This window comes from Condylura cristata, unplaced genomic scaffold (assembly GCF_000260355.1).
Source record: "Condylura cristata isolate star-nosed mole 26May11 unplaced genomic scaffold, ConCri1.0 scaffold00003, whole genome shotgun sequence".
Taxonomy (NCBI): domain Eukaryota; kingdom Metazoa; phylum Chordata; class Mammalia; order Eulipotyphla; family Talpidae; genus Condylura; species Condylura cristata.
In genome coordinates, this window is record NW_004567104.1 from 75,257,830 (window position 1) to 75,270,213 (window position 12,384).

General features: G+C 55.2%; 1 protein-coding gene across 1 annotated transcript in view; it reads right to left on the reverse strand.

Moving 5' to 3' along the window:
* Positions 1-12,384, reverse strand: part of HLCS (holocarboxylase synthetase (biotin-(proprionyl-CoA-carboxylase (ATP-hydrolysing)) ligase)) — a 143,621-nt gene that overhangs the window by 93,879 nt on the left and 37,358 nt on the right. Inside the window, exon 7 of the mRNA XM_012730896.1 lies at positions 4,305-4,576. Coding sequence (XP_012586350.1) covers positions 4,305-4,576 — 272 coding nt within the window. The remainder of the gene's footprint in view (positions 1-4,304; positions 4,577-12,384) is intronic.

Genomic DNA, 12,384 nt, shown 5'->3' on the forward strand with positions numbered 1-12,384 from the left:
GGCCAAGCAGCTCAGCACCGAACGGTAAAAACAGGCGTGCTGGAAAATTACTGTGGCCGCATCTCCGGAAAATGACGGCCGCTTCGTTCCATTCCAGCAGCCTGGCACGGGAAAGGTTAACTGATCAGGTGTTGAACGGGGGTTTAAGAAAAAGCATCTGATGGCGAACTTGTTAGAATAACCCTTCAGTCATGACCAGAGTCAGAGGCCCGAGTTATATTCTAAACCCTAATTTAGAGGTAAACATGAAAATGAAGGCTTCTTAAAAGTTCTCCAATCATTTGCACTGTAAAAGTACCCAACTGGCCATAAGAAAGCTCAGGCTAATTACTCCAGAGCAATCAACTTCTTAAAAACCCTTTATTTCACAATTACGTTAACATCCCATTAATTTGGGACACTTACCGGTGTATTTATTCTCTGCTCATTACCTATGTGAACATTAAGAGAACACCAACAACACAATACGGGCATTAATATGTAAAACATCAACAAAAGCCATCTGGAAAGCTAATGAATAATCAAGGGATTTCAAATTAAACTACAGAATTTTCCCTTAGAATCTTTAGGACAACACTGTCAAGTTCAATCTATTCACCTCGCCTCCAGAATCAATTTTTCAAACTTTATGACAGGTCTAATCGCTTCCACCTGTGTCTCGAGCTTGACTCTTGACTGGCATGCTACCAGCCGGAGTGGAAATGTAGACAAAGACCCCTAGCAGGATCCGGCTGTTTCTCTACTGTGAGGTCACTCAGCCATTAAATTAGTTCCAGCCCAGTTTTGGTCCTCTCGGGCCGGCTCCAGGGAGGAGGGTGGCGAGTAGGGTGGGTTAGGGAGTAGAACCAGAAGGGGCCAAAAAAAAAAAAAAGAGGAGAGAGGATTTGACGCGGCATGGACACCAGGACAAGGTGAAAGTGTGGGACTCAACACTGTCTCTCTCGAGTGATGCGGCTGTTCCCTCCCACGCAGCTTCACCCAGAATCTTTTTGCAAAGTGACTTTGTGGGGTGGTGTGCGCCTGCTGCTCTTTGCGGAAGGCACTGATCGCACGGAAGTTCCCGCAAGGTCAGTCAGGAGGCCCCAGAGGTGCCTGAGAAACAGGGAGGCTGGCAGGATGGAGTCCTGACTCATCCCGTCAAGGCCAGCTGAAGGGCCCTGGGGAGCGTCCATGGCCCAGACCTCATGGCTAAGGAACGCAAGGCCCAGGTCACAGGGTTAGCTGGTGACAAAGTCTTCAGTTCCAGCATTTTCCCTGCTCGGCTGAGTTTTACAGCGTCAGTAACTACTCAAAAAGAAAATTCACTGGCATACCACTCGCTCCTGTCAAATCACCTGCTGAGCCCACTTCTCCTTTCTGCCCAGCGCCTGGGCTCAGGCCAAGAGCAGGCACAGGGCTGGAACAGGCCTGGGAAGGCCAGGGCAGTGCCTTCTCCGTCAGCCTCTCTCTAGCACAGAGCCTGGCATACGCTGGCACTGGGCAAAGGCTAAGTCCAGGGTTGACAAAGGCAAACCGGTGCCTGAAACAACTCGCAGCACTCAAAGGAAATCAGTGTATTCAACAAGGACATCTGGACTGTGCTTTCCAGTAAAACGCAGCCGTGTATGGCAGGTTTCAGGATGCAGACGGATGCCGCGGGCCTCAGTCTAAACAGGTGGCTTCACACTTGAGCTGTTTCACTATCTGACAGAGGCTTAGTGACAAATCACCCACAAAGATGTACAGTAAGTCACACAGAAGATTCCACATTATCACGTGACTCAGTTTCCCCAAGCTCCTGGGCTCCATGCAGTGGCCTCCCTGCCTCGCACAGCAGCGGCCCAAGCCCCAGCCTCGGAGCAGGGTGAGCCCTTGGCCGCGCAGCTCCAGCCGTGACGTCTGCACCTCCTTGGCCAGAGCCCAGCAGGCCCAGCGCTCACTCCTGCAAGTGGCTTCCTGGGTAAACGATAGGCCCTGACCTCGGGACATGGCGCAGTCAGAGCCACAGGCAGCGGGTCCTTGGGCCTCTGTCCAGCATCTGAGCCAGCGTGTCACAGGGAAAGCGACCAGCAAACGGTGCAGAGGGAAAAGATGTCTGAGGTCCCCAAGCCAGCGCTGCCTCCGAAAGGTGCTGTCGGGGTCGCAGTAGGAGAGCAGTTCTAGGCCAGACGCAGAGACCAGGGGCCAGTCATGTCCTCTGCGGAGCCCCAGGCCTGGCCTTAGACTGACAGGTGGAAGGAGCAGTACTGATAAAGACCGCTGACCCCCGGCGTCTGCCCCTCGCCTCGCAGAGAACCCGGTGTGCAGGAGGGTCCCGGTGGAAAGGCCACGTGTATGTCCTAGAGGCCTCTGTAGGTGGCCACAGGCATGGGGCTCCCGACTCTGGGCTAGAGACAAGCCCAGAGAGACCCTGCAGACTCCCCCAAACGTGGGGTGGGGCCTTCCGTCCCCTCCTGCTTGCTGGCCAGTGGCTACTCACTAGCACGGTGGCCTCTGGGCTACTTGCTGAGGTGACAGAGCAGCTCCTCTGGGTGCCTGACGCGTGGGCAACGCCCAGCCCTGAGCCAACTCAGGCTGTCTCCCTCGTAGGAGAGAGAAGGAAACTCCAACTCCGGGTGAGTCCCTTTAATTGTGTCAGCCTTATCGCACAGCTGAACCAAATCTAAGTGTCGTAGAAACCTGGGCTGCGCCCACACCTGCAGACCCGAATGCGGCCTGCTGGGGGTCCAGGAGCCCAGAACGCTGGCTTCACGTTCCCTCTGCTAGCCCCAACGGCGCGGAGACCAAGCACCCGCCAGAGGCAGGGCCCTTGTCTGAGCAAAGCATCATCACAGGAAATCCACAACGCCAGCGTCCATCGGTCCTCCAGACAAGCTTTGCAAAGCCCAGCAAAAGAGAAATGGCCGCCACCAGAGCTGACCGGGTGGATGAAGGGCTTTCTGCATGCAGCCCGCCATCCAAGCCGTCCCTGCAGCCCCAAGAAGTTTCCCCACGTAGAGTCCTGGGCCTTGAGCCAAAGACAGAGCAGGGCCCGGCCCGGCCCTGGACAGGGAATAGTCAGTGTCCAGTGCGCAGAGCAGGGAGGTGAGTCCTTGCTGTATTCACTGCATGCGTCCACGAGGACAGGTCAATACCGTGTCAGCTCTAGAAAGTTCTGGTCCACAGAATAGGTCCTGCTCCCCCCCCAAACCCACCCCTCCTGCTCACCCCCCCAGTCCCCCTCAGGCTCCCCCAACCCCCCAACTCCGCATCCTTCACACTCACAACAGCTGCTTCCAGGAGCAAAAGTTTCACACCAACATATTACCAAATTACAGACATGATTACTAAGGAGAAAGGCCAAGGACGGATCCCCGTGTCGAGTGACACACGCATATGGTTTCCCCCTCGGGCCAAGCTGCCTGGGCACTGAAACCAGGTTTTCTCCAGGTTCACATTCTTGAAGTTTCAGGCCCAGGCTAAGCGAAGATGCTTTTCTTCCTTCCACTCTAACCCTACTTTGTAAACTACACAATTATTCATTAATACTGACTCATTTGGGAGTTAAAAAAAAAAGTCATCTGTTTTCCATTTTTTTAACCTTTAATCAAACTCCATGAAACAGAAGAAAACTGCAACGAATTTCCAAATGGGATGACAGAGTGCTTAAAAAATGCATTGGATGCGGCTCTCCCTGGTGGCGCAGCGGGTTAGAGCACAGCACTGAGAATCTAAAGCCGCTTCCGCACGAGTTCGATCCCCGCCTGCCTCTGAGGAGACCACATGGCGCAGCAGACCTCTCCTGACCCGCCCGCTGCTCCCCTCAGCAGTGTACTTTGATCATCTGCCTGTTCTGCTCCCCACTCTGTCTCTGGTGAATCCTCTCACCGCTCCTGCACCTCTGGCCTGTGCCCCAGTTCTGTATGCGCAAATAAATATTTTTTTTAAAAAAATGCATTTGATGGGCAGCTCCGGGACAGGCTTTCTGAGTGTAAAGCTCCCGTCTACTGCAACTGAGCTGGCTTCCAGGCAGCCGGGGGTCTGGGTCTGCTCCACAGCACAGAAGGAAACCACGGCTCACGCGAGTTGCCCCTGCTTGACTACTTCCCCACGACAGCCTTTTCTCCCTGGACAGCCAGGAGGGCCCAGGGAACCCCACTCCCCCACACGCCAGTCGCTGGCCACAGAGCGCTACTTAACTCTTCCTGCATTTTAACTCTTTCGGGACAGGGTATTTCCCCCGGGCCGGTGAGTCCACAACTCAGTCTAAGACTGAGCCCTTCTCCCCGCCTCGTGCTGGGGAGAGAGAATAGCCAGTGTGACCGTCCCCCGGGCACAGAACTCACCCATCCAGAAGATTCATCGTGCTGGTCGTCACTTCAGCAAAAAGAATCACTTTCCCAAGCTGCCTCGTCTGCAGATGTTGCCGGTAGAGCTCCAAGTTGAAGTTTTCCGATGAGAAGGCTTTGGGGTCTGTGACCACAGGGATGGTGGACGGGGTGACCTCTACTTCAGATGGACAGGAGGAAACGAACTTAAGGGCGAGCTTGCTGGACTGTATGACGCCTTCAGGATCCACCTGCAGCCTGAGCCACTGCATAAGAGGATCCTGGATCTCCTGTGTCATGGAGAAAGAGAGGAAAAGGTCATGACTGGACGCGATGGAGGATGATGCCGGCCTTTCCTTACAGGCCACTTCGGTGAGACAAGTAGTCCCTAAGCTCACAGTCCACTACACCATATGACGGTAAATGTATAAACATGCCTATGCTCGAAATGGTTGCCACAGGAGCCAAGATCAAGGACACAGGGCAGCTGCTTTTACGCTGGTGCCCACGTTCTCTGCCGGCCTCAGAGTCCCCTCCAGCACCAGGGCCCCTGAGTCATTCTCTAACCTCTGCCCACGTTACGCAAGGAAAGTCGACTGTCACCTAAGACGCCGCAGGGAGATGCCTGGCTCGGGCCTCGGAGGACTGCACCCGCTCTGGCAGGGCGAGTGCAAGGCCCGGTCACCGACGTGGGAGGAAGGGATTTTCACACCGGAAAAATACTGGGGTGCACAAAAGCTTCTTCCTCCACCCTTAAATGCAGGTCCAGAGAAGGCAGAATGACGTGCCTACCCCAGAGCAGAGATCTCTCTACTCCCTCCTGAAGCTACAAGGAGTCTTGTACCCCCATGAAATTCCAACTTCCTCTTGCACCCCAGGGGGATCAGAGGGGGGCAGAGTGGGGCAGGGAGTCTCAAAGTCACAGAAGCTACAGGATCTTGGCCATCTTGGCCCACAGGCCAGGGCTTTAAAAAAGCCGGGGGGGGGGGCACCAGTTAACAGGCGGCAGTCACAAAGATGCCATTTCATCCAAACCAAGTGAATTCATGAACCTCTGAAACTCACTTCCGGTTTGCCGAAAAACAAAACCCAGATGTTCACTAGCAGGAGGATGAATAAATCAGTTCGATGCAACATAAAATGAATGAACTACTCCAACCCGCAGCAACACAGCTCGAAAACACCGCGCTGACTTGAAAGAAAAGACGCAGAAGAGGGTGACACTGAGGACTCAGCTGAGAGAAAAGGCCAACCTGACCGCTGTCGGCAGAAAGCCCACGGCTGATGCCCAGCCTGGGGGTGCGGGCGGGGAGTGGACGACTGAGAACAGGGGTGCTCAAAGCGGAAGCCCCCAGTTAGCATCGGCGCCTGGAGCTTCCTGAAAGACAGTGGCAGCACAGGAGTTTTTGAAAAGTGGGGGCACCTGTATCTGTGGAAGTCAAACCCTCCACCTTAGCCACCTCGGCCACACCTGTGTCCACTAATGTGTCGGGTCAGCCCCGAGGAACGGGCTCTGAGTGCTCGCTCCTGCTCGGGACCCGCGGCCATCACATCTGAGGTTCACAGCCGGCAGTCCCGGGGGAGCCACCTGCTCCTGGGAGTGAGTCAGGAAGCCCGGCCCGCCCAGAGCTGAGGATGGAGCAGCAGCCCAGGGTCACAGGCACGGTCAGCCAGCACACTGCCGGCTGTGTGCCCTGAGTCTTACTCCCAGGCTCCTGAGGGTCCAGAAGACACCACCTCCCCCAATGCAGTTTGCAGTGGAGTCCCACAGGGGGTGACCCCTGACCTCTGACCCCCACGGGGACCTGGCTACCGTCATCCACTCACTGCACTGAGTCCATTCTGACCTCGACTACCCCGGCGCTGGCTTTCTGCTTTTGTGGACATTACCTCAAGCAGAGACTTCTTAGAAAACCAAGCCCGCTTCAGTCTGCTCTTCTGCGCAGAGTTCAAAACATACAGAATCCTTTCCTGCTATCTCTTCCACGCCGTCATATAGCAAACACTAGCCATTGAGTCAAGGCCGAAGAGCTGTGGGGTGGCGGGGTGCCTTGTGGGTGTGCAGAGAAGAAGGGGCACAGCAGCGGCAGGTCTAGAAGTCAAGCCTGAAAGTGAGTTGTTCACAAGGAGACTAGCTGTGCATTTATCTGCTCTTACTTCTTGTTTTCACACCACGATGACGAGAGCAGACTGAGGGCAGCTCGGGGAGGCGGAGAAGTCCCCAGAGGACTCTGCCCGTCCTGCTGCCCTCAGGCTGACTCAAACCAGAACCCGCAACCTGTCCTTTTGGAAGTGGGGCAAGATCGCCCGTTGCAATTAATTTATGGACAGTTTATTTTATTTATTATGATACAAGAACTGGGGTGTAGATGAGTAGTGCAGGGCGGGAGGACTCCCCAGAGACAGAGCGGGGAGCAGAACAGGCAGATGGACAGAAATCCACTGTAGAGGGGGCAGCGGGGAGACAGGAGAGGTCTGCTGCGCCCTGTGGGTCCCTCCCTGGCCGGGGATCCAACTCAGGTTGCAGAGGCTGCGACAGGTTGACAGTGCTGAGACTGAACCTCTGTGCCACCAGGAAGCAGAGCATTTAGAGCACCTGTTGTGTTGAGATTTACTATCCCATGAGAGGTCGGAGGGCATGCCCTTCTTTCCCCGAATTTACGTTAGATTATTTTCAGACGTTATTATGAGCGTAACATTATTTTCAATGAATTATGCCAACAGTACATATTGCAGACTTTTGGCCTGAATGTAAAAGCTTAAGAAAAACTATTGTTTCCAAAGTCTTACTTCCTCTTGGCTCAATTTCTCCCTAGGATTTTATTTGCTCAGATATTGTTCATAAAAACATACAACAAGCTAAGCAATCTAGCAACCCAGATGTGAAATCTGCACATTAGTTAAGTGAGTGGGTGGCCCTCCCTCGTGACACAACAGGTTAGGATGCAGCACGGCTGGGCAGCTGGTCACAGCCCTTCAGTGCGAGTTCGATCCCCACCCCGGAGGTGACCCACAGAGCGCGGCAGACCTCTCCTGACCCGCCCGCTGCTCCCCTCAGCAGTGTACTTCGTCCATCTGCCTGTTCTGCTCCCCACTGTCTCTGATGAAGCCTCTCACTACTCCTGCACCTCTGGCCTGAACCCCAGTTGTATGCACAAATAAATCTTTTAAAAAAAAAAAAAAAGAAATTTATAAAAGAAAAAGAATGTGAATTGGACTTTTCCTTAAGTTTGTTTCAACTACTAGTGAGAGGAGAGAAGGACACTTTTTTAAACTAAATTTTTGAAAGAAAACAACTTGCTTGCCCAACGTAGAGAATTTAAAGTATGAAATATTTACTCAATAAATACTGGGTCGCCATTAAAATGACAATAATGAAAACCACCATGTGGCAACATAGAAAGTCCTTAACACGTAATACCAGATACAAAACAGGACACAGAGTTGTCTAAACAGTAAAGTTCTAAAATATGCTGTACATATACTAAAGCACTGAAGGAAATTTTTTATGCATATATGGGTATTTTAAAGTGTAATCCATTTGAAGGAAATTTTTTAAAGGAGAAAAACAGGAATCTTGTGAGGGACTGCAGTGTTCTGGGTCAAAGTCCCCACCCAAAGGGATGGGTTGCTTGACTAAAGACCAGGTATTTATACGCAAATAACGGCAAGTTCCTGCAGCACTAAACAGTAAGGTCCAAGAGCCTACAGTCACTCATCAGTGAGATTCTAAATCCGTCTATGTCCACTACTCAGTGAGCTTCTCTGCCCCTGCGTCAACACTCCTCCATTCACACGGCCGCCCGCCGCCGGGCCCGGCCTGCTGGGCTAACACGCTGGGCTTCTGCCCGGAGCGTGCCGACCATTCCAGAGACTTCCAGCGTGCTCTGCCCGCCACGCGGCACCGCTGGCTTTGCCGCTAATTTCACCTACTGACAAGACTCATTCCCTGCGTGAAAACACCTCTCATACAGCACATGCTTCACCCACTCCTAGTCTGTGTCTTAGCGTTCCTTTTCCCTATAAACCCTGAATAGCCCAAAGCTACTAAACCCCGAATAGCCCAAAGCTACTAAACCCCGAATAGCCCAAAGCTACTAAACCCCGAATAGCCCAAAGCTACTAAACCCCGAATAGCCCAAAGCTACTACCAGAGCGTTCCGAGACTCACTTGCCTCGTTGTACATAATCAAACTGGCTGTGTTTCGGTCATAACACTCATGGCTCGGCAACCAGAAGAGGGTGAATCGAGTCATGAGCCACAGAGACGTGGGACCGTGGGCTCTTTTCATGGGGCCCTATTCTGAGTTAGTCTCAAGAAAACAGGCGCTGGTTTTCTTCTGCTCGAGGAATTTAGGTGACACAACCAGCGTCTCACTGCTGGTATTTTACGAAGCGCTCCTCGGCCCACTTCACACCAGGATCTTGACACGCAGCATGAAGGCACACAGGTCAGCAGGCTCCCTGAGCCGGCCGGCGCTCCTGGGGCAGCAGGAGGGCTTGTCCTGACGTCACGGCAGGGGGCGCTGCGCACGGGGTCACCCCGGTGGGCCAGGCAGAGCCAAGTGCCGGGTCGGGCCTGAATGCGTGTGTGTGACAGGGTATGGGGGTGTGCACACGTGGTGGGCACTCCTCCTCATCAATGCCCCCCATGAGATGCTTCCGCCCCGCCCTCCAGGGGGCACCAAAGTCTGAGCTGCCCTTACCTCACCGCATCCCAGCCTGGCTCCCTAAGGTCTTACTGCTGCCCTGATACACTCAGTGTCTGACCTCAAGCACTGTCACCCCAGGACAGATGGACCCAGAGGTGCTTCAAGCTCTAGCGACACCCTGCTGACAACAACCCGCCCCACAAACATTCCCGTCACCACCAGCCCACAGGAACCAGGGACGTCTTACTTGACTTGTCCATTCTGAATCAGACAAAAATTAGGGTCTTTCACATTAAATTTCTTGCTTCTTTTGAAGAAACAGAACTCTTCCCCACCCAGCAATACATGCGGTGGCCAAGCAGTGCTGATCTGGGGACATGGGCACACTCCCCAGAGGGCCCGTGTGACACCTCTTGCCCTGCAGCGTCCAGGTTACAGGCCACCTGTGGGGCCCGGCACACCAAGTCTGGCACCCACCCAGCAAGTTCCCCCAGGTGGGCCTTGAACATGTTCTTCCCTGTTAGCGCCATCTTCACTCATCCGGGCATCCGGGGACACTGGCTCTCAAAACAGAGGAGATCCAACTCAGCAGCTCCGCAAACGTTGAAGACTGAGGTCACACTGACCTGTTCTATTCCTATGTGCACACCCCAAAGAACTGAAAGTGGACACATGAACACCAGCATTCACGGTAACAGAGTTCCCAGAGTCAGCAGGTGGAGGTAACCCAGGAATTGACAGAGGAGTCGACGGGTGCATGGATAAGCAAATGGGCACAGGCACCCGAGGGACTATTACTCAGTCGTGAAAAGGAAGAAGTTCTGAGATTTCTTGATAACTTTATGACAAGTGAGATCAGCCAGGACACAAAAGGACACACACTGTACCATGTCACTTACGGGGAAGATCTGTAACAGGCAGATTCCCAGGGAGGTGACCGGGAGCTGAGGGATGGGGGGCTTTGGCAAACGGCGAGGACTTCTGCCTGGGGTGATGAAAGCTCTTGGAAAGGGGTAACAGGTGTAGCCACAGACAGGGCATAAAATGTGCTTTTTACCATTTTAAGCCTTGGATTCCGTGGACGATATTTTGCTACAATCAAAGGAGGGAGGGAAGAGGGTCAAGGTCACAACCCTATTAACCCTCTGGAGGCCCCCATCCTCTGAGATCAGTGCGTTGCTCCCCACCAATGGGGGACACACATCAAGGCTCCTGGGCAGCACCCAAGAGACCTTGCTTTTCCTCAGAGAGGAGTCCCGAGGGACATCTCAGAGTGAGTGTTTTCCCACGTGTCTTTCCGCCTAGACAGGAGGGAACTTCTACTGTTCAGGTTTCGGTTCAGTTTCATCAGGCCCTTGACGACATCACTGTGAAGTCTGCTGCCCGCCTGTCCATGCAGAGCCGTGGGCTGGGCGCTTTGGATGCAGGATCCCAGGTCTCCCAGGTCCCCCAAGGTGCCCTCGTGCCCCCAGCCTCAGCCAGGCACAGTCAGCACCACCCACAGAACAGCCACCAGGCCTGGCAGCATCCAGAGGCCCCGCCCACACAGACAATGGTCACAGGTGGAATTTGAATGTAGGGAACCAAATCTCCAGCTCCCAATTCCCGGCTCGAACTCCTCCCAACAGCCCTCAGCCAGCAGCAGACAAGCCTCAAGCGACGCTACACTGGAAATGCCTATTTAGGGTCATTCAAAAGGCCGAAGGCACCCCGAAGAGACGAGCACAGAACATGCACCTCTGAAACGCCCCAGAGCAGGAGACAGGACCGGGAGGGTGAAGGAGGGGAGCAGCGAGCTGGGGAGAACGGGGCATCAGGCGGTTTAAAGCTGGAGCTCAGGCCTCCCGTTAACGGTGTCTACCGCGCTCAGCCCAGGCGAGGACGTCTTCACGGAGCAACAAAGCACTGGTCATTTCAGCGAGACCCAGCTCACCACACCAGTTTGAGATCTGGCACTTTCAAAAGGGCTGTCCAGAACTGCGGTGGCGGACAGCTGGGGGCCTGAGGGGCCCAGGGGACAGAGCCGCCCCGGGGGCTGTGAGCGGACAGGGCAGAGAACAAGTCCATGGACCCCTTAGCTCCTGCCAGCACAGCCTTGTGGCCGAGAGCAACACAGCCAGGGGACAGGGCAGGCTGGACAGCGGCCAGCACACCTGCCGAGGACAAGCCCGAAGCTGCCCGGAGCTGCACTGCACAGCTGCCCCCCACAGCCGAGGCGGGGCACGGGCTTCGCTCACACGCAGGCCCTTCCGCGCCACCCCGCCAGGTCCCCGGCCCCCCGAGCCCCGGACTCTCCGCCGCGCCTGGGCCCCGGGCCGGGCGCAGAGGGCGCTCAGTAAAGGTCTGTTAAGCTCCGAGACTTTTATTACCTAAAGGCATCGCCCCGGCCAGGCTCCGAAGGCCACAGCTTTACTGCGCTTTTTGTTACCTGCCAACTAGCGAAGACCACAAAGGCGCGGGTGGAACAGTAAAAGCGAGGTAATGAATAAGTCATTTCTAGCAAGGCCGGTTTTATAGGCATCACACCTCCGCTGCGCCAGAGGGGCTCATTTCAGGGCTGAAATCTATTCTGCAAGTGCGGGGACCCGAGAAAGCCAGGGAGGCTCCGGAGCAGAGGGAGGCCCGGCGGCGGGAGCGAGCGGAGCGGGGCGGCTGTGGCCAGAGCCGGCCTCCACCGACAGGGCCCGGGCTGGGCTCCACCCCGGCGGGCGTCCCCGGGGCCCTCATTAGGCGGCCGGGAGTCCAGCACAGACAGGCTTCCGACAGAGCAGGGACGGGGCTGCAAAGGCAGGCAGGCCCCGCCTGTGAGCCCGGGGTGCTGGGGGGAACGCCCGAGGGGCAGGTCTGCCTGGCACCCCGCCACCCCATGTGTGTGCACGTGTGAACACACGTGTAAACCCAGCACATGTGGGCACGTGTGCAAACACATCCCGAGGCACACGTGCCCGTGTGCACGCAAGTCCCATGCATGTGTGTCAGCAACTTAAAGCTGTGTGTGTGCGCATGTGTGCATGCTAAGTGTGTGTCCCGTCACACGCACGTGCACACGCGTGTGGGGTGAATGCCCACACCCGGCTGCTGGGTGAGTGGCAGGGGCTGGGCATTGGCACCGGGCTGGCAGTGACGGGTGCCAGGCCCCATCCTCCAGCGGCTATCTCTGTCCTCTGCAGGCCTGGCCTCGATGCCCTGTCCTACTGTGTGGAGGCAGGAGGCCACTGCACCTGCTGCTGACTGGCGGGGAGGCCCTGCCTGGCCTGGCCTTTGTCAGCGTCTTCAGTTCTAAAATGAGTGATCTAGACCATCCTGTCAACGTTAACATTCACAGACTCAGGGTCCAGGGGTTAAAGCGCAGCACTGTGAAGCTGTCCCCAGCCAGGGAGCTGATCCACATGGCGCAGCAGACCTCTCCTGTCTCCAGATTTCAGTAAACCCGCCTGTTCTGCTCC